The 21,551-nt window shown below is 35.3% G+C and overlaps 1 protein-coding gene across 6 annotated transcripts in view; it reads right to left on the bottom strand.

Moving 5' to 3' along the window:
- Positions 1-2,686: 2,686 nt before the first annotated feature.
- The window catches only part of LOC134847551 (anoctamin-7-like), a 62,323-nt gene continuing 43,458 nt past the window's right edge, over positions 2,687-21,551 (bottom strand). For 5 of the 6 annotated variants that reach the window (XM_063864623.1, XM_063864622.1, XM_063864624.1 and 2 more), the window contains 17 exons: positions 21,268-21,325; positions 20,797-20,907; positions 20,334-20,499; positions 18,799-18,889; positions 18,585-18,681; positions 17,998-18,141; positions 17,232-17,369; positions 14,362-14,520; positions 12,599-12,747; positions 12,018-12,170; positions 10,897-11,147; positions 10,459-10,611; positions 10,265-10,317; positions 9,747-9,895; positions 8,847-8,937; positions 6,818-6,943; positions 6,245-6,589 (listed from right to left, as the gene is read on the bottom strand). In XM_063864623.1, coding sequence (XP_063720693.1) covers positions 6,560-6,589; positions 6,818-6,943; positions 8,847-8,937; positions 9,747-9,895; positions 10,265-10,317; positions 10,459-10,611; positions 10,897-11,147; positions 12,018-12,170; positions 12,599-12,747; positions 14,362-14,520; positions 17,232-17,369; positions 17,998-18,141; positions 18,585-18,681; positions 18,799-18,889; positions 20,334-20,499; positions 20,797-20,907; positions 21,268-21,325 — 2,119 coding nt within the window. In that variant the 3' untranslated portion in view covers positions 6,245-6,559. Of the gene's footprint in view, positions 2,930-6,244; positions 6,590-6,817; positions 6,944-8,846; positions 8,938-9,746; positions 9,896-10,264; positions 10,318-10,458; positions 10,612-10,896; positions 11,148-12,017; positions 12,171-12,598; positions 12,748-14,361; positions 14,521-17,231; positions 17,370-17,997; positions 18,142-18,584; positions 18,682-18,798; positions 18,890-20,333; positions 20,500-20,796; positions 20,908-21,267; positions 21,326-21,551 lie in introns of those variants that run through there. The other variant, XM_063864620.1, reaches the window with a different exon arrangement.

The following is a 21,551-nucleotide window of genomic DNA, read 5'->3' as shown; positions in this document are numbered from 1 at the left end:
GGGTTTAAACCAAAAAACTGGTAGTATCCCTACTTGAGATTTTTGTCAAATTTTAAACATGATTTGAGGGGTTTAAATCAAAAGACTGGTAGTATCCCGGTTTGAGATTTTTTTTCAAATTTTAAACATGATTTGAGGGGTTTAAATCAAAAGACTGGAAGTATCCCGGTTTGAGATTTTTGTCAAATTTTAAACATGATTTGAGGGGTTTAAATCAAAAGACTGGTAGTATACCGGTTTGAGATTTTTGTCAAATTTTAAACATGATTTGAGGGGTTTAAATCAAAAGACTGGTAGTATCCCGGTTTGAGATTTTTGTCAAATTTTAAACATGATTTGAGGGGTTTAAATCAAAAGACTGGTAGTATCCCGGTTTGAGATTTTTTTCAAATTTTAAACATGATTTGAGGGGTTTAAATCAAAAGACTGGAAGTATCCCGGTTTGAGATTTTCGTCAAATTTTAAACATGATTTGAGGGACATCAAAATATTGCTTCATAAGGAGCAATTCGAATGGTGTTGGAACAAGTTGTTTTATCAATGAAAGGAACAAAAGAGCACGTACAATTTTGACCACAATCACAAATGCCAACCAAAACACATGAATACCAAACTGAACTGAAGATGAACCTTATCACTTTGTGGTACTAGAAAAGAGTAGCAGAGAACAATAGTTCAAAACTGTTTCACAAGAAAGAATTTTTTTAATAATCGAAATAAATTTTTCAATTTATTTATTTCATTTTTATTTCTGTCTAAAGTTTTTTTAATGCATCGGGTTACTGTTTTAGGATTTAAAAAATTACCTTTAAGTGGTAGGAAATCAGTTCTAGAACCGAGATTTTTTTTGCCCAATTTCAAACAAAAATTCAAAAGTTTGACTGGCGTTTATGTGAAAATATTGCTTCATACTGAGCAGTTTGAGTGGTTTTGGACACAATGGAAACCAAATTCAAACTTATCATCATGTGATACTAAATTTAACCAGTTTTACTGACAATCAAATGGAAAAAAAACTTTAAAGAAGACCTAGTTCCGGAGCGAAAAGCATAGAACGTTCTGAGCACAATAATTCAAAAGAGTCCACGAAGCTGGATTGTTTACTGAATTATCGAGAATATTTGTTCATTTTTTTTTCTTTTTGTCTGGACTTTAGTTCATAATTTTGAGCGTTGTCCAATTGAAGAAGAATCGAAAAAGTAACCACGAGAGGTGTTAATAGCAAAGATGATGTTGTAATCGTTCCAGATCAACGTTTTGGCGAGGTTTTGATGAACAAAAAAATTAATGTTTGGGAGATTCTGCTGTCTAATAAACAGAGAATTCGGTTGCTGAAATATCGTCGTCAATTTCGACAATTTGTGGGTTCGGTATGTTCTGATTTTCTGCTGTCGTCGTTGTATCAATTGGAAAGTCAGGGTATTGAAAAGGTATAGCTGAGGGTACTAAGTTCGGTCTTTCCGGTCCAGCCATAACTGATGATGAAGCAAAAACGACAGCAATGGGGCACTCCATTGATAGTCCGACAAAAAAAATGAATTCAATCTAAACCCAAATTTTTTTAAAATCTATTGTGGTTATCCGACGGAACATTTTTGATGTCCACATTTTTGGCTTTGGAGATATAAATGTCAGCGATTAACCTTACTCGTCATACTTCTTTGTGCAGAGAACCACCCACGATCCATTCCCATAATGGCTTTGGTCTGAGGTATTGAATGGTTGAAAAAAAAACAGTTTTCTCCTAAATAACCAGTTGACCTTTCATTAATTTTAGAGCTCTTGGGTTGGTCTCTTGTCTTCATTCCAATTGACTTTGTTGTCATGGATGAGTTTGATGAAATTTTTTTCCTTGTTGCTTTGTCCGTAGGGAGTATCGCCAAGCCCTCTGTGTTCTTGAATTCATGCCTCGCCTTTTTCCGTGCCTACTTCGTACAGGCTAATAAAACTGGGAACTCTAACGCTTCCATTAAAAATTAATATGAGTTTTGCTCGTAATATTGAGGATTGCAATTTGCGATTTGTGTACAGTTGCTACATTTGATTATTTTGACAAATACATAAATTGTCCACTTTTCTCCCCCAAAAGTTCACTAGTCATTTTCTCGGAGTTGATCTAAAGATGTCCATAATCCATTGTATAAAGCATCAACTTTAGTGTTTTTTCCCTTTCACGTCGAAAGGAGTGCTCTCGGTAGAATTAACAGTTTCTGCCTTTAATTTCCAAACGCTTATGGAAAGTTTTGAGCATTCCAGCGGGCTTAGGAGGTTCGCTATCTCGGTGTTTTCTTCAGCTATCACTGCCCATTAAAACATATACTTCCAGTCTTCCCTCTAAGTTAGAGGGCCCATTGCATGGTTTTACCGGAATGAAGAGACTCCCTTTATGCCAGTTTTGTTAATCATTGACTGTGCCATAATAAAAAACGTCTAATGACGTTTCTAAACTAAACTTAATTCATTAATGGTAGTTTAATAGATTGAATTTAAAGAGTATGTTTGTTTCAACAACTTGAAATACATCAAGGCTGCTCACTTCAAAAGAGTTTGCTACACAAAATGAAGACCAGACATGAAACGTTAAGTAATTAGATTCAAGATTTAAATGTCAATCACTCACAATCATCTAATTTTTAAACCATAAAAAAACCAGTTTGCTTTCAAAAAATAAATTATTTTTCCTGATTGCAATATAATTAAACTATGTTTAGGCATCACCATATTTGGTCATAAATAGTCATTGAATAAGGCTAGTCACCAAACCAGGCTGAGGTTACAAAGTGTGGAATACAAATGATAAATCTTATTTTTTGAAATGAACATGATTGAATACTTTGTTTCCAAGATAGATGACCTTGCTTTTCTTTTTCTTTAGATGCCAACTTGCTCTTCTTTTGCGCTAGGATCAGTCATTTGGTCCGTCATCAGACTAAAAACAAACCGTTTTATTTGTTTTCTACCGGAAATACAATGTTTTTCATTTCGGAGAAAGCAGGGAATTTTGTCCTTATGGATTTTCGCTGCTCTTCAAAACAGCTGTTTGATTTCGTAAATACAATGGGCTGAACAGATTCCAATTTTAAGTTTAATTGGTCATCAAATCGGTATTTTGTGAAGTTTGGGGAAGTTTCATCTATGAAACTTCGAAACGTAAGAAGAATCACGATTAACTGTTTTCATTCATTTTGGTTAAAAAAAAAGACAATTACACGGAGGAAACTAATGCTATAACCACATAAATGATAAAATGGGTTCAAAACTAGGATAAATTTTAAAGCCCAAACTCCTTTTTTGATAAAAATTCAAATTTTGGGAAACCTTCTTACCAATTTATGAGCTGGTGTAATTCAGAATTGATAAATTGTATTATTTTACAGCCTCTCGACAAATGAAATATTTCACTACCTCAATCATGATCACAAACTAATCAATTAAAAAATATAGTATCAGGTTGAGTCAATTTAAACAAACATATCTCGACAACTCAGACTCATCTGCCATAAAATTGTTTTTGTTCTTCTGATTACTTTCAAATAGCCACTTGAAAAAATTGTGTCTTACAGGGGTGGATTCAGGGGGCATTCGACCCCATGCCGACCCAAAGGGTCCCCCTTTTGTACTCTTTTGAGATATCCATTTTTCTTGACCTTTCAATTCGCTTGACCTAAACAAAAGGCCGACAAAATTTTCCATTTTTTGATAATCCCCCCCCACCCTCTCGAAAAAAGCCTGGATCCGCCCCTGGTGTCTTATAGTCAAATATGCGCAAATTTTTTTTCAAATGTGCAAGCTTCAATATTTTATCCTCGCTTGTCGTGATAGTTTGCCATAGATGCCATAGATGAAACACGGAAAGGCCATAACAAATAATGAAACACTAACACTGCAGTCAAAAATCAAGTTCCACTCCACAGTTGCCGATTACTCAGGGTGCAAAAAAGTACCCGCACTCAGTAACAAGAGCTGATAATCGGTTGTATGCTACATTTGTGGTATGTCTCTCAAAAATTCGTAAATAAGTCTAAAGTAATTCAAACCATTTTAGTTGATTGTAATCGAATAAAATTGGTTATAACCCAAAATTCGGTTCAATAAATTTCAAACTATTCTTTTCAATTATAAGCGATTGGAGCTCGAGGTTCTGTAAAAAACTAGAAAATAAATTTCGAGAAAAATTCAATGGTCGGACTTTCATTTGTCTGCTTTGGTTTTGTCGGCTTGGAATTTCATTTGTCTGCCTGTGCTTTGTCGGCTTGGACTTTCATTTGTCTGCTTGTGTTTTGTCAACTTAGTTGCCACATCACGGATTTTTTGTACTGTAAGCAATTTCCAGTAACATTGCAAATATTGTTGATTTACTCCTGTTTTTCGTAAAATTACTAGCCCTGACTTAGTTCATTTTCCTTTTTTCGCTTAAAAACTGTGTTCGGCCTATTATTTTTCGGCTTGTTTTATCCGACCAGTCTACTTATTTTGTGTTGCTTGAAAAACGAAAATTGACTTTGATGGGCAATTTTTGTCTACCAAGGTATTGTCAGCTTAGTGGGTGCTCGGTAAACATTGAAAGCTTATTTAATGCTAGTAGTGGTTGCGTGCTTAGCCTCCGTGTTTTATTGATTTTTTTCTCTTCTCTTAACTGAGTGCGGGTGATATTAAGACAGACATACTTTACAGTTCAAAAGACCAACTCGGGTATCAACTTATTTTTTTAAAAATAATAAGAGAAACTTTTGATGAAGAAAATTTAAGATGGCCAAAGTTGAACTAAAACTTCAATTGAAAAAAAAAATGTGCAAAATTGTTTTCGTGGGTTGTTTTGTTCAGAAAGAATGTCGAATAGGTCTTTTAAATTGAAAAGGCTTGTTATAAAAGTGAAATCCTCTATTTTTATTTACTCATTCGATTTTCACGATTCAGAATTTTTGAACATGTACTCCAGAAGAGACTGTTTCAGGCTCACCAACCGGAACTGATCGTGGAAGCTCATTTTCCTACAAAATTATGCAATTTGCTCATCAATCATTTAAAAAATCTTACTAAATTTAGAACAATTTATACTTCCAATAATTTGTAGTTTTTTTCTAAATAATTTAATCAAGTTCTAAGAGCCAAGAATATTATCACGTTGATATTATTAAAAGCCACATAACTTTACGAAATTGGTAGCGAGAGACCAAGTTAACATAATCCCCCACCCCCCTCCCAGTGCTGTTTGGGAGGGGGAGGGGAGGATGTAAATTTGGTTCTAAGATAAGAATTTTCAGCCCATCAGAATCGAGCATTTTAAATGCAGCGCTTAGCAAATTTAATGCAAATTAAATGCTAAGATCTTAACTTGGTCTATCTGGGGGGAGGATGTTAACTTGATCCAAAGCGAATTTTCAGGCTTAATTAGTTACTTTGACTGATATAAGATAGATGGCTATCTATATCCCGATAACCTGTCCGTTTGAAGCCATTGACCGATATGAGTGAGTGAACAAACTATTTCATTCACGTTTTCTCGTACGTAATTCCAACGGAAAAAGACCGGAAGTAGTTTCTATCTTTCATTTAAGATCATCTTTCCACTAGGGAAATTGCCTATATACGAGCTTATTTTCAGTTATTTAAGCGGAAGAGGGTTTGTGTGCCCCTCAAAAAGAACCATTTGCATTTGCAGAACCATTTTTTCATTTTTTTCTGCGATGGGAAAAACTGAATTTCCCTCAAGTAACTGGCATAGAGTATCTAGACGTGACTCGAAGTAATTAATATACTTACTTACTAAAAAGACCTAAAAATGTTTTTGTTCAAATTTATATACTAATCAAATACTGAAGAAGGCTAAGTATCCTCATCATTAACTTTCGAATTCATGAACAAAGCCAATTGACAGATGGAAGAGAGTAATGAACGCAATGAAACAGAAAAAAACTGGCGTGTTTTTGAGGAAAACTTAAACTTGCGAATTTTAAAGAAAAACATGCGCCCTCCCGTATTGAAAAAAAATGCCTATCATGCAATTTTATACTATGTCAAACCGCGGAAAATCAAAATTGTATGTGAAAAAGTTATGAGACTTTTTTCTGAAAAAAAAACAAAAGAAATTACCATAAGACCTATATACAAGTACTGACTACGTTCATGACTTTTGCTCAAAATGCAATTATCGCATATATAGTTTAGCAATACATTCTTTTATATCGGCCATGAGTAATTCATTCATTTTGACGTGAAATTGATTTCCTGTAGAAACTTTTTTTTGTCGAATCTTTTGTTTCAAACAGCAATCAATCAAATTGACTTCCAATAAAAAGATTGATAGCAGAGTGAAATTGAAATCTGTAGTCTATTAACTAAGCATCTGCCGCTTTGTGTTCTGAGCGCCAAATATAAGATTTTTTTTCTAAAGATATTAGTTAATTAATAGTTTTTTTTCGACAGTTTTTTTTCAAACTTTTATTAAATGAAGGGATATGTAGTAGTCGGGTAATGTGATAGAAATGAGGTTATGAACAAGTTAATTGCTTGATTTCAATCAACGGTCACTTTCTGACAGTTTCGTCATCAAGTGAAACTAATCCTGAATTTCAGTCCAGATTTTTTCCTGAATTAGAGAAAGCTCAATTTCAAACTCCATTTTATGAATCCAACTAGAAAAAAGTTTTCAGTCTTAAATAAATATCAAGTTGAATCTATGAGAGTTATTTATGTGACTTACAGCACACTTTTCTAAATATGACACTGGATAGTTGTTTTCGGTTCTTGTTTTCAAATTATATTTCTCAGCTTACGACCAAAATGAAAAAAAAAATTTTTGATTAGGTTAGCTTACCTTTTCTGGAATGTGCGATAAGGCTTGTCTGGCTAAGAAGCGTTCTCGTTTAATCTTCAGGTCCAGATCTTCTGGGATGTCCGGCACAAAAACATCAATGGCAACTCCGACCATGAACACGAAATGCTGTAACCGAAATGAAGAAAAGGTTGAATTTTTTTGAAATTTAATATAGATCAAGGAGAGACATTTGTTGTACAATTAGCACAGAAAGTTACGATGACAAAAGTAACTAAAAAAGTTTGAATTATTTTCAAATTGTGTCCCATTTTCTCGTTATAGGCTGAAAAGATCTTAAAAGCTTGGAATTTAGGCAGATTGGACAATTTACTTTAGTATAGTCGACAACTGTTTTCTATAAAACAAGAATTTTTAGAAAAAAAAACATTAAAAAATCTGAAATGATCCAATTTCCATGAAAAAATCCTTATTCGCAAAAAAGGCCTGAGCAAAATTTTGAAACATAATTTTAGTCAAGTTAAACAAATTTTTCACAGCTGAAGTTAACTTATAAATTGACACGCATATTATAAGCGCGCTCGCTCGCTCACTTTTTTGTATGAAATTAGACAAAAAATCAATTTTCAAACTAATTTTTCTCAACATTAAGCAAACTTTTTGGAATTTTGATGCGAACATTCAAACCGCAGTTAAAAGGGCTTTAGTATACTGAAATTCGATGAATACATGTGGTAGCTGAGTTTGTGTGGAAAAAAATAATCTTGATCGTAACAACAACAGCAGTCGGTTGCTGTGCATGGATTTAAAAAAATTCTAGCAAAATTAAAACAAAAAATTTTTTCTTCATTGTTATGCCATTTTTGAGCGCGCTGTGATGCAAGGAAAAAATGGATTGCAATTTAACGATAACTGACCACAATTGTCTTCAAAAATTAATAACAACAGAAAAGTTTTATTTTATTGCTACTCGAAATTTTTTTCTATCCCTTTTCTAAATAAGGAAAAGGTATATGAAGCTCTCTGTAGTAAAACAAATTTGTTCACAGTATAAATGACTAAAATTCAACTAACAAACGTTTTTTTGCTCAACTCACCCAAAACAAGACCAAATTAAGTTAAATTTGCAAAGTTCTCGAAACACGATTGTCTCAACAAGGAGTGAAATGTTGCAATATTTTTATTGTCGATCGAATTACGACTTGAAGGGTTTTCATACGATATACCACTCGACTCATGATTTTTTTGGTACCTAATATTGCGTTGTAAATTATGTTGAAAAACAAGAACACAAGTGAAAACTCTGTGGTCGGAAAAAAAAATCTACGGTTGATCCGACAGTTGAAAGTGAGGAGTAATTTTGATTTGGGTTGTGTTTTTTTTGGGTTTTGTTGTACTGTTTCCCAAGCAAAATCAAGTAACACAAAAAATCATTGGAATGAGCTGAGTGATATATCGTATCTATGTTTTCAGTCGTGATTTGAACGACAATTCCAAATATTTTTTTCTGCGTCGGTACAAAAACAGGTCTGAAACAGGTCTTATGTTTTTCAATCCACTTTCAAGCGAATAAACGAATAAAACAATTAAATTGTTTGATTTTTTCCTCACATTAAAAGAAAAAGTTGCCAAAATTGCCTAATTTACTTTTCCTCTCGATTTTTTTTTTGATTTTTTTTCAGATCCTCTCGCCACCTACGAAAAAAGAACGATACAACTAAAGAAAATTCGTTTTTGATAGTTTTCATAAATGCTGGTGGTCAAATATTTCTGTGATACATGCACGACAACCATGTACTCTTGTTAAAATTTATATTTCACTTGGTTTGCTGATTTTAACCACCTGTAGACAGTTGTTTTCAATTATTTTTGTTGTTTTCAGTTGATTGCAATCAACAAACTAAGTCAAATCTAAACGTTAAAAACAGTACACTGTTGCTGTGCAATGTGTCACAAAAATAGTTGAAGAAAATTGAAGATCAAAAAAGCTTGAGGAATTTTGTCTGTAAAGTGAGCTAAGTCTATAATTTAATTTAAATAGTTTTGATAAAAACCGAAATTTTGTTTTTACCTCAAACATGATCATGAATGCGAGTTTGATTGCTAGGATTTTCCAGAAGTTGATTGTCAGTTCACCGTTGGAGTCGCGAAATCCCTTGTAACTGAAACAAAATCACCGATTTTAGTGATACTGCAAGTTTTTTATTAGATTTTTTCATATCCCAAAAAATCTCCTTCTGTTTACCTTCCGACTTAGTAGACAAAATACCATGAGTCACAGTAGAACATTTAGAGGGAGCGGACAAGAGTCCCCCCCTCCCAGGGATTCGACCCTCTGCCCCATCTAATATAGTCTTTAGCCCCTCATTTAATTCATCTAATATAGAAATATATAGATGGATTAAAACCCCCTCCGCCCTCCTTGTGTTTGTTTTCTTTGCAAAAAGTGATCAAGCTATATAACTTGAGCAGTTCTCAAAAAAGATTTGGTTGATCTAGAAATAGGCTCACAAACTTTCTAAGAAATTTTTGCGTCACGCACTTAATATGTCAGATTGTCTAATATTAGATTATAGACAGAGGCTGATATAGGGAAGAGCGCCGTGGCGTTGCGGTTGAGAGAAGCGGACACCATCCTTTGTGACAGATTCCCCTCAAAGATTCGATTCCTATAGCCCCCAAAGGGTCCCTATGATACGTTTAATTTGCCGCCAACTGGATCTTTCGTATACAAAAGCAATACATAGTAATATCGATGCATATGCATAAGAATTTTGCACACGCCACACTGAACACAATTTTTTGGTTAAGAATTTCCAAAAAGGTATCACAAACAACATTTTTGGACTGTTTTTGTTTCTTCAAAAAAGGTTTAAAATCACATTTGATTGTAAGAAAACTTCATTTATAGCCTAGTCCGTTTAGGGGGAGGGGGCAATCTTTATCCTGCATGAGTGCGGTATTGTTGTACCTGCATCCAGCTGACTCCGGGTGTTTCTGGTCGAACTCGGTGGGGGCGACGGAGAGCGTGAAGTTCACATATCCTTCCAGGTCACTCTCCATTGTGTACGAGTAGAACGTCTTCTCCATAAAGTCACTCGTGAACGCTATCAGAAAGGCCTGCAAGCACAAGGTGTTTCTAGATTTGGATCAGATCTACTTAGCAATCGCCCTCCCTTTGGTATCTACTAAAGAATTGCCACCCCTATATGAATAAAAGCTGTAAATTAACACTCGAGCATTCTATCGAGATTTTGCTACATTCTGATTGGTCGAAAATTAGACTTACTTAACCTACTTAACAATTGCTACCCCGTTCTTGGGGTGGTAATTCTTTGGTTATAGGAGGGGGGGGGGGGGGGGGGGGGGTTGGGGGTTGTTAAGTAGATCCCTAAATTTTGTTAGTTTTTTTTGACATATGGAAGATTGAATTGAATTGTTGTTAAAAAAGTTGTCATCGACAAGTTTGAAAAATTAAATTCAACTTACATTGGTAATTACGGCGATTCTTGATATTGCGGCTAATATCTCATACCAGATTCCTGAAAAAAAAAACAATTAATAAATTACGCAAATCGAGAATCGCCTGACTTAACAAGTGGCAAAACATCTGCAAATTCGACTTTTTTCGAGTTTTCGAGCTTTTTCGGCCATCTGAGCACAAATTAGTGGATATGGCATACCTATGTTATTGGCTCTTTCGGCGACTGCGCGTCTCACTTGGCAGACGTACTTGTTAGCATCCACTCTAATCTCAAGCCAGTTGTTGAGGAGGGCGAAGAGGGGAGCCAGAGGGAAGGCACACACGAAGATGGTGATGAAGCCGAACTGCAGCACTGAACACACAGAAAAGATGCAAATTTCTTCAGAAAAGCAAATTTCTTCCAAATTGTTGCAGTTAAACACAATTTATCAGCTATTTTTTTTGCTGACATTTATTTCTTGCAGAAGCGAATTCTTTTCTTCTACTTTCTTTCTATTAAAAACCGTTCAAAAACAGCTTTTTATTTTCAAAAAATATTCAAAAATCGATCAAGAACTGTTCAAAATCCGCTCCTCTTAGAACAACTGCTAACAAAGCAGTACAAAAACAGCCAAAAACTGCCAAAATCAGTACAAACCCATTTCCAGATATTCTTCAAACAGTCCCTCGTTCTCCGGCAACATGTAATCCTCCTCCAGCCTGGCCGTTTTCACATTCGCACCCGCCCCACTTGTCTCAGCTGTCCCTCCCCCTGGTTGGGTGGTGGAGGTGGAGTCCACCCCCTCTTTGTTCAACATGCTCTGGGGATTGCCGTTCGTCCCGCCCCGTCTGCCTAATGTAGTTCTCCACCTCATCTTCATCCATTTGTTCCACCACTTTTTCACCATGCTGAAGATCACAACGAGCTGATAGCCATTTTTCACTATGGTCATTATAGCACAGTAGCTTATTGATGCCCAAACCACCATAATGTAGCCATAAACTAAATGATTAAAAATAATTTAAAAAAATTGAACGAAAAATATCAAAAAAAACTTCGGAAAAATAAATATGATACTTTGTTTTATTCAAAGATTCAATTAATCGTCAATGCACCAGCTGATTTAAGGGGGAGGGGTGGGGCGGACGCCTTCTATCAGGGATTCGACCCCCTGCCGACCCCTGCCTGTATAAACCCCCAAATATTCTCTTTGTACTATTTTGAGATATCCATTTTTGGCGCTGACGGACCTTAAAATTTTCCTTTAGGCGCCTGTCACAAAATAAAAACGTAGAATTATTTTGACTGGATTGCTAGATTGTCTAGACGTTCCAAAAAGTGCCTAAAAAGCCTTTTTGGCCTGTTTGTTTTTTTGAAAATTTGGCCAAAACAGGGTATTTTTAGTGCTTTGGGAGAGCTCGGAAAATCAATTTGGTCGACCTAAGGAAAAGTTCGATAAAATTTTTGACAATTTTTTGATAATCCCCCATCTCGAGCAAATCCTAGATCCTAAATTATTGCGTTTTGTTTTTCTGGATTTAGGTTAGGTAGGCTATCGAGATTAGGTAGTTTAGGTAGGCTATCGAGATGTTGGTAGGCTATCGAGAAGTTTAGGTAGGCTATCGAGATGTTGTGTGTTCTTTTTATTAATTTTCCACGAAGATTGCGTTTATTAAGTTCATCCTTTTCTGTTAATGTTTTTCCCCAAAAAATACATGTTTTGAATGAACAGTCACATCAGGCAATATTTTTAGGTAGCAGGCAACAAAATCACTCACGGGAGCCCAATTTCCATGGTGTTGTTTATGATTTGTTTGCCGACCATGATGACAGCCAGCTGAGTGGCCATCTCCATGAGACAGTCTCCATTGGGACAGTCCTCCAGCCGGATATCAAATATCCTCCCATAGTGCCCAGGGTACCCCGTGAACCTGAGTGACAGAAAATAATCTAAGAATCAAATAATTAGGACAGAATGTTGCGACCAGTTTATGTGCCAAAAACTATATAAAAAAATGAATTTTATTTTTTTTCAAATTTTTCTGACTGACATGAAACAAAGCATAAAATTTTTGACTGACGCATCAATTTTTGTTAACATATCAAAAAAAAAAATCTGAAAAAACAGCAACTTTATTCATTTTTTTAAATTTGCCATGAAAAAAAACGCCTTCAATTTTTGAAGAAATTGTCCAGACGAGTTAAACATAAAATACGTCGAAAAATAAGGTCAATACATTTTTCAAATATTTTTCTGAAAGTTCACCTCCCCCCCCCCCCCCCCCCCCCCCGAAAATTTCAGATCGGCGCCTGTTTGAGCGGTATTTTGGTGTGCATGTGTGTTGCATACTATACTCACTTGCCCTTGAAGAATGCGATGTATATGATGGAAGAGTAGTAGTTGATGAATTGGAACACGAACACTTTGAAGGTGAGGTTGTTGTCGTACTCCTCCTGAGTTCTGTGCATCTCCCAGTCGTTGAACCGCTCGGCCACGAACTCATACACCTAATCAAAATCAGTTGAAAACTTCCAAATTTCCGAACCATGCGACTACCCCTTCCGACCTGACGTATAAATCCCCACCGTCTTAACGAACGTAAAACCCGCATCTGACGCTTCAGCCTCCTCCCTCCAACTATGGAGACCATATTATTTATAATCGTCATACAGTCAAATAGGCGCCACCTTCAAAAATAATTTAAGATTCTGCTGATAACAAGGGGCTGGGCGCTTACACGTTTCTGAACAATTTCTTGGTTTTTCAGTGGATCGAATAAAGAGAGCAAAAAACAAAGGGTTAAGATATACAATGAATATGATCAGGGGCGGATTTAGGGGGGGGGGGGTGTCGGACGCCGTCTTTTAGGGATTCGACCCCCTGCTGACCCAAAGGGTTTCCCCTTTGTACTATTTTGAGATATCTATATTTGGTGACGGACCTTAAAAACTTTCTAAAAGCGCCCTTAGCGCCAATATATACTAACTTTGAGGGGGGAGCGTGCGCCGAAAAAGCGCAATTTTTTGGTCAAAGTTTTTCAAAAAGCGCCTTTTAAGAATGTCTTTTTGGCCTGTTTTTTCAAAATTTTGGCTGAAGGTCAGAAAATGTGATCGTAACGGTCTTTTTAATGCTTTGGGAAAGCTCGAAAAATCTATATGGTCGACCTAGAAGAAAAAGTCGACGAAATTTTTGAACATTTTTGAAAATCCGCCATCACCCCCTCAAGAAAATCCTAGACACGCCCCTGAATATGATTGAAATCGATAGTATGAAAAAACTGAAAGTACGATAGTATTGAAATTGAAATGATATTATGTCCACAGATAATTTCGACAACAGAAAAATTTAACGAGGCAAAAGTATGCACTGAAAATAAATCCGACCCCGGCGCTTTGGAGAAACTTTTTTTTCTGCAAAAATGGAAGGCACGTGAAATGCGATACCTAGAATACGAATCCCTAAATACGAACTCCTCCCAGTTTCAATCAACTGAGGGTCAAAAATCTCACTACAGTGCCTAATTATTAATTTTTGGTTCTGATTAAGTTACTTTTTTCTGCTTCATATGTGATACGATACATTTGAATTATTTCATGAATGATCAATATGATTACGTCTCAAATGGCATAATTCCCAAATGGCATAAAAATGAAATATTTCCCAAATGGCATAAATTTCATGCAACAGTTGCTTTGGAAAAATCGAGAACAATTTTTTCGTGAACAATGTGAGAAAATTAGTCAAATTGTCAATTCAAATGTTGATTGACATTTTATCGTGAAAAACTTGTAGAACTTTTTATCAAAAGCAAGAAGCATAACCTTGCGGTTATTAATAAGCTTCTTGTGGTCAAATTTTTTCGGCAAACCTGTGGCTTAAATTTGTTTGGAAGCAATTAATTCCAAATCTTGTTCACATGCTTTCGTTCCTGACAAAATGTTAGAGTTAGAAACTGATAGAAAACGTTTAAATTACAATGAAAACTTGAAATTTATGCCATTTGGGAAAAGTTTCCATTTTTATGCCATTTGGGAATTATGCCATTTGGGAAGTTACCATCAATATCCTTACCAAAGAAAAGGTTAATTTAAACCTAAATTTCTTATGAGTTCCTTGGTTACCTGAGCGGAGAGCATGATGAGGATGACCTGTATGGCTGCTCCTGAGGCACTGGCGATGAGGGAAGCCTGAGATCTGAACAGGTCCGTGCTCAGCAGAGGAATCACAATCAGACTCCGGTAGATCACCACTCCCGCCACAAAAATGATCACCACCATGATCTAAACAAACCAATGATTTTTTACTCTGAGCAAGAACTTTTGCTCGAACCAAGGGAAGACCTTCTCAATTCAAAAAACCATTTTATGATCGTACACTCCAATATTTAAACTAGATTATAATGTCCCACGACAGCGTGTGAACAATGGTAGTTTTTAGTGAATAAAAATTCCAACTTATAAAAAACAAAAAAGAAGCACATCATTTATTTAAAATTATAGATTAAAAATGAAGAGTGTTTACATTACCAAAACAAAAAAACTGGAATAATCTAATAACCTTATATTAAAAAGAATGAAAAAAAAACATCGTTATTTGTCAGATAAACTTGAAAATATTCCAGGTAATCTTTCCATAGGCTGCCACTGTAAAACTTATGCAAAAAACACCTTAGTGTTTTAAATGCAGAGCATTCTCAAGTTTATTGTTGTTAAATGTTGTTCCACGTTAGTACAACTTTCATTAAAAAACGATTTTTCAAAAAATTTAGTGTTAGATTGCTGTTTGAATACAAGTTTTTTGTATCAAAACCATCAAATCACTGCATTCAATCATCAAATGACTTATTGGTTGGTTTAGACAACCTAAATTGAAACTAGCAGATAACAAGTTCTTTCAAAGTTTGCAGAAAGACCATGACATTTTTCAGTCTAAAAAATAAACCGTTTAATTTTAAAACTTACTTTCACATTGAGGAAGATAGTTTTGAAGACGATTACAGCAAGCTTTTACAGCCCAACTTAATTGATTTTAAGTTAATTTTCTAAATGACTGGTTAATATTTTGAGTATGGCCGAACAGCGCAAGTGGCTCAGGACGAGGGCATTCAAAAATCATCACCTTTATATAGAACTAAATCAATGGTTAAAAAAATGGAACAGTTCAAATTTTCAAAAGTTGCCGTAGAAATTTCTTGATTGAAATCATTCTCAATTAGAATTATGTTGATAAAGAAAAGACACCATAGCGTTTTAATTTGAAGTGTTTTGATGTTAAAGAATAAAAAAAAATTGTTCGGAACATCTCCTTAAGCAATTTGTTGTCTCCAAATACCCAATTTATTAAATGATAAAAAAAAATTTATGATTGATTTGTGTAGAACTGATAGAATTGATTGGGCTAAAGTTTGAAGTTTTTGTCTACAAGCAAAGTTCTGTTGCAATTATAAGGTTGAGGTTGCGGTTTATTTAGGTTCTCAGTTTAGCCGAAAAACAGAATGCGGGTAATGATAGACTGGGATTCAATTTTAACCCGTGTTCTCCTATTGGGATTTCACTCCATTATTTGTTCGCGTGACCAAAAAAGATATGTTAGCGAGATTTATGTTGGCAACGTTTTCTTTTTAATGCAAATTAGCTGCAACAATCAGTCTGTGTGTCGGGTTAGGTTGTTTCCTGGCTGATTTTTTTATTTTCTGATATAATGGAGAGCTTCTGCTCCTCATGCCTTCAGCTCTGCCAAATCTCCAGATTACTTGAAATTATATCGCCCCAGAAGTGATCAGTTTTTTTGGTCTTTTTCAGATATCTATACTTACTGCAGCGTCAGTGTGTTGCATTTTTTTTCACGCGTTTTGCAAAATTTCTGGTTGCCAACAATAGTTACAGTTTGCCTTGCCTGAGAGGTTTCCCATCAAAATATTTCATTAGTGATTTTTCATTTAGTTCAATCATGAGACAATGAAATGAATTGATTGGCATTTACTTTCAATTTAACACATGATTTTGTTCCAACTTTCGAAGACTTTCGATTTAAATTTTTTTGAAAGTTTCATCAAAATCTTTTCAAGCGAACACAACCCCATAGATCTTAAAGGGCAGTCGCAACATTCCGGGCAACCTTGTTCCAATTTATTATCTTGTCTTCGTGTTGTTCGTTATAAGTGCGATTCTCATGACTTTAGATTTATATCTGATTCTGTCTCAGCCATATGCTTCCTTATCATTCGTAGATCTTTTGAACTGGCGTGTGATGCTATGGCATGGGCAGTTTCGGTACATGATCTTTTTACATGGTATTTTTTGACAGGGCGTCAAGGAGGTTTTAGTAATTACAATTTTTTGTCTAACGCCTAAGATCAAATATGAGAGTTTGAAAATGCAGGCAATCCACGGATGCAGGCAAATATCATAGAAAATGATGGCAAAATTGAGAAAACGAATTTAAAAATAGGGAATGCGAGGCGCTTAAAATTCCATTAGCCTGTAACGATTGCTTGTTCCGTTTCGCTTCGCCATGTGCTTACATTCGACATGAGAAGTGATAATACGCTTAAATCAGAAAATGCCGACAATCTATATTGCTCTGAGAAAAAAATAAACTAAAAATAGACCTGGATTCTTAATTTAAAAAATCTCAGCTTCTAATTTTTATCTATTGGAATAAAGGTCTCAGTTTTCCACATTGTATTTTTCAGACTCAATTACATGTTAACTTTTTCAAGTTGCCATATGATTATGAATCACTTCTGCAATCTGTTTGATGTATTCCTAGGCAATCAAAAACTTACAAACTTCCTATCCAAAATTCTTCCACATCTTTGTTCGATACTAATAAATCATCTGCAAATTTTTTTGCATAATAATTTAAAGAGAATAAACTAACAGAACTTGTAAATTCGATTCTTACTAAAAGTCGATTTTGAGGATCTTTGATGTTATTTTAAAACACTTTTTTGGAATGCTCATCCTTAAAGGCTATTAAGTATACATACCATCATGAATAGAACAGATATGCCTGAGATCATGCGAGCGGTTCTGACTCTCTCCGGGAAGTATGGCTCCAGTTGGTTCGTGATCGGATTCTTCCGCATCTCAGTCGACAAGGCCGCATACTGGGGGCGGGGGTTTTCCTGAAATAATGATGAACAATAAATAAAGATAGTATTTTTTCTTTTTTCGTTTTTCATGTTTCCTGCCGATATATTTTGCTGTCATATTTACCTTCGTTTTAAAGAATATATGTACCATCCTATTGTAAATCCTCAAATTGTTGCGTGAAAAAATTCACGTTTATAAACTCGGTTGTTTTATTGAACAAAAATATTATTTTTTAAAGCCTAAAAAGGGAGCGGGGGAATATCTGAAAAACACTAATGGTAACTTTGATCTTGAATTGATTTATTTCTGTTAGTAAAAAACTAAATTATACAATACAAAAATTATGGAACGAATTGAACGCATCAACGACTTTATTGAATTTTACAACTCTTCAAGAGAAGCCCTCCAAGCATGATGATAATATACTGGGTGCTAGGCAAATAAGGCGACAGTACATTAAGGCGACAGGACCTTAAGGCGACAAATAAGCACTATTACATGTGAAATGAGCAGTATATTTTTCAGAAAGACAATTTGGCGAATTGCGTTTAGCGTCGTCTTAAAGTCCCATGAAAAACGGTTGTCGCCTTAACGGCTGTCGGCTTAACGGCTGTCGCCTTAACGGCTGTCGCCTTATTTGCCGGTCACCGAGATACTGACTTCTAGGGGTGCGAAGTCGAACACGTCCCAATGGTGAGCGAGTACAGCTGATGTCCTCTTCCAGTACTCCAAGAAGAGGACAGACCAGAAGGAGACGAAGACGGCGAAGAAGACTGTGTAGCCATTGTCAAACAGATACGCCAACTGAAACAACAGCACTCCCAGAAGTAGTCAACTTAACTAGGAAATGACGATATTTTTGAGTTTAATAACATAGCTAGGCTCTTGTCACTGAAAAGGCCTCGTATTGATTCAATCCCAAGACCGACCTATCAAATTTGAGAAGAATGCTCAAAACTTTTCCTTTTTTTGCTGTTTGGGGTGCTGGGGAGTAAAATCAATCAAGTCGCCATAGCTTAGATAACGTATGAAGATTAAATTTAACCCACTTTACTAGCTTAAAACGACAATAATATACTCCCAGCCGTTTTTTTTCAACTCCCAAAAAAAAGAAATTTTTTATTGCAGTTCAAAGGCTTGCAACATATTATTTTCTCGATACAAATTTGAGCCCACGTTTGGCGGCTGGAATAAAACTTTGCAATGAAGAAACTTCTGCTGGCTAGATTTGAAATAGCAGGACGCACCCAGGAGTTGAGACAGTTCTCGGACAGTTTCCATGTTGCGCACGCGTCACAGAGGGGACACATGTTGAACGAGTTGTCTTCATCGCAAACCTGCTGACTAAAACGAACAAAAAAGTCAAGTTTTTTAGTCAATTTTTAATCCATCAAATTCATTTTTAATTTATCAAATCAAAAGGTTTTTTTTATCGATTTTAGGCTGAAGTTGAAGACTTACGCGACTGGATTGTGATTGAGTGATATTACACTGAGCACGAACACTATGAGACCCACTAAGGCAGCCGGCAATAACCACGCCGTGTAGAAACCTGAGGCGAAAAAACAACAATTTTTTATTACAAAAAGTGATACAGAATGTTCCGACCATACTCGGAATTAAATAAATATATAAAAAAAATTTGTTTAATGTATTTTTTTTAATTACTGATGAATTTTTGTGAGATAAATGAGTCGCGAGATAAATGAAACTAACGAAAACCCAGACTTTAAGAATATTCAACAGTCAGAATAAAATAGGCCAATCGAACAACGGCTTTAGTAAAAAAAATGACAAAAAAATGCTCGAAACTAGACTAAAACTCAAAAATTTTAAGAAGCCGGGTATTTCTAGACACTGGGACAACGTTTTGTAATTTTTAATGTCGTTCAAATCAGGGCTGAAAGGGCTTTAATATGATATATCACTTCGTTTATTACGATAACTACTTGCGGTAAATATTTTTGGTTGTAAAACAAAAGTAAACCTGCTCGGTCACCTTATTCGCTCAAATTTGGATCAAAAATAAAAAAATTTCAAACCGGTTTTTTCTCAACACTGGGAAACTTTTTTAAAAATCCTTTAGGGTCGTTCGAATCGCGACTGAAAGGGCCTTACTATAATATACACCTCTCCCTATTCCGATGATTATTTGTCGCACCTGTTTTGCGCGGAAAACAAAAAGAAAAACGAAAACAAGGATAGCCGTTGTTGTGCAAGTAGTACAGATCATCCGATCATATTCTAAAAAATACATAAATTACTTTTTCATGTTTTTTTTTCAAGTTAGTATTGTTTTTTTGCGAGTTGTGTGATAAAAGTATCTGACCAAAACCCTAATTTTAGTTAAATTTGACAATTAAGTTAATAGGTTTTAGTAGAATAGGCAAAACGAGCAACGGTTTTAGTAGAAAAAAGACAAAAATAAACAAAAAAATCAAAAAATATCTCAAATTGTTTTTCATTTTTTTGCAGTAATTGTTTTAAAATTTTGAAGTTTTTTATTCCAAAGATGGCTCTAAGAAACTTCGAAAATAATTCTCCTGGAGTTCAACTGAAGTTTCATGGCGTATTCTTCTATACTAAGTCTGCTCGCCTTCTTTACTCGCTCGAAATTCGACTCATCAGTCAAAAATTTTGAACCTTTTTTCTCGACTCTGCGACAACTTTTTGAAAAGTTTTTAGTTTCGTTCGAATCAAGGCGTTCAAAAGAGAGTCGTTTGATTTGATATATCACTCCACCCATTATGATGGTTATTTTTGGTTCCTGATTTTGCGTGGAAAAAAAAGAAAAAAAACTAAAACACCCAAATACAAAGTTCCTCCACATTTCCAATGGTCGGAAAAAAACACCAGGAGGACGTCTTCATTTAAACCTTGTATAGATCTAAAGTTCACGAGCTAATCTGTATTATTTATTTATCGAATCGTCGTTTTTTGTATACTCGAACAAAGGTCGCTTACGAAGAACTGTTGCTGCTTCCCCTTATACTGACCTAGCCATGCGAAGTAGATGGCAATCTTCTCCCCGAAGTACTCCCTGACATGGTCCAGAGGCTGGTACCTGTACCACATACCCCAACTGGCCCAGTACTTGTACAGGATCTGTCTCGCATTCAGGTGCTCCTCCGGCACAAAGTACTCCGGCAGGTGATAGGATCCCTAGAACAAAACGAGAGCAATTAGATGACAGTTGGCCATTGTTCTATGATGGTGAAATTACCGAAAAAAATTTTTTTTCCCATTCCAAATTTAAGGAAAAATGTTTAATTGGTTAGCTGAAAACTAACTTGAAAACGCTTCCAGGCCGACCAATGTTACAAAGTCAAAAATTGGAATGACAGAAAGTGTTAGTCCGGATAAAAAAAACTCAGTGAGCATTCAGAGAATATCATGAAGAAGAGTTACGTAATTTATCAGAGATTACGTAATTGCCTCCTGGATACCATAGTGTCTTACATCATGAGGTGGGTAGGCTGCTGTGAAGTACTTCTCTTGCACCATTCTGTTCACACCTATCTCGGCACGTGACCTCGTCCCATAGTACGTGTTCTGCAGGATCTCATACGCCTAGAAAACATTTCACAATAAGATCACACTAAATTTCAATAAAATTATTTTACTTGAAATGAGAACTAAGCACAAATTAAGTACAGCCATTAATGTCCAAAAATGTCAACTATCATTTTAAATGAAATGAGAATTAAGCACAAAATAAGTACAAGTAGTACTGTCAAAAAATGTCAACTATCATTTTAAATGAAATGAGAATTAAGCACAAAATAAGTACAAGTAGTACTGTCAAAAAATGTCAACTATCATTTTATTGAAGTGAGAACTATGCACAATATAAAAAAATCTCGAAAACTTTTTTGGCTTCTACAATTTGCGCATTTATAACATGGTGTTTTAGAAGAACTAGAAGCTTACTATTCTGATTCTATGTCTGACTGTGAAGAAGGTCTGCTGCTGGTCAGAGCCGTGATACCTAAAATCATCAAATATTTCACATTTTTAAACGAAAAACTCAAAAAACTATATTGTTTTTTTTTGTAAAGTTTATTGCATATTGTGACACATTTATGTCAATCTGAACAAAAATTCGATTGAAAAAGGACCACCGGAGAAGATTTTATTTCACACTGTTTTTTGTTTATCCCCAAGACCAAAATCAATGAAATGGAAAGTTGTTTCCTAAACTCCGGTTTTAAAAG

The sequence above is a fragment of the Symsagittifera roscoffensis genome, chromosome 6 (assembly GCF_963678635.1).
Source record: "Symsagittifera roscoffensis chromosome 6, txSymRosc1.1, whole genome shotgun sequence".
NCBI classification, from domain to species: domain Eukaryota; kingdom Metazoa; phylum Xenacoelomorpha; order Acoela; family Convolutidae; genus Symsagittifera; species Symsagittifera roscoffensis.
The sequence above is the reverse complement of the archived record's forward strand: the minus strand, read 5'-3'. Positions and strand labels throughout refer to the sequence as shown.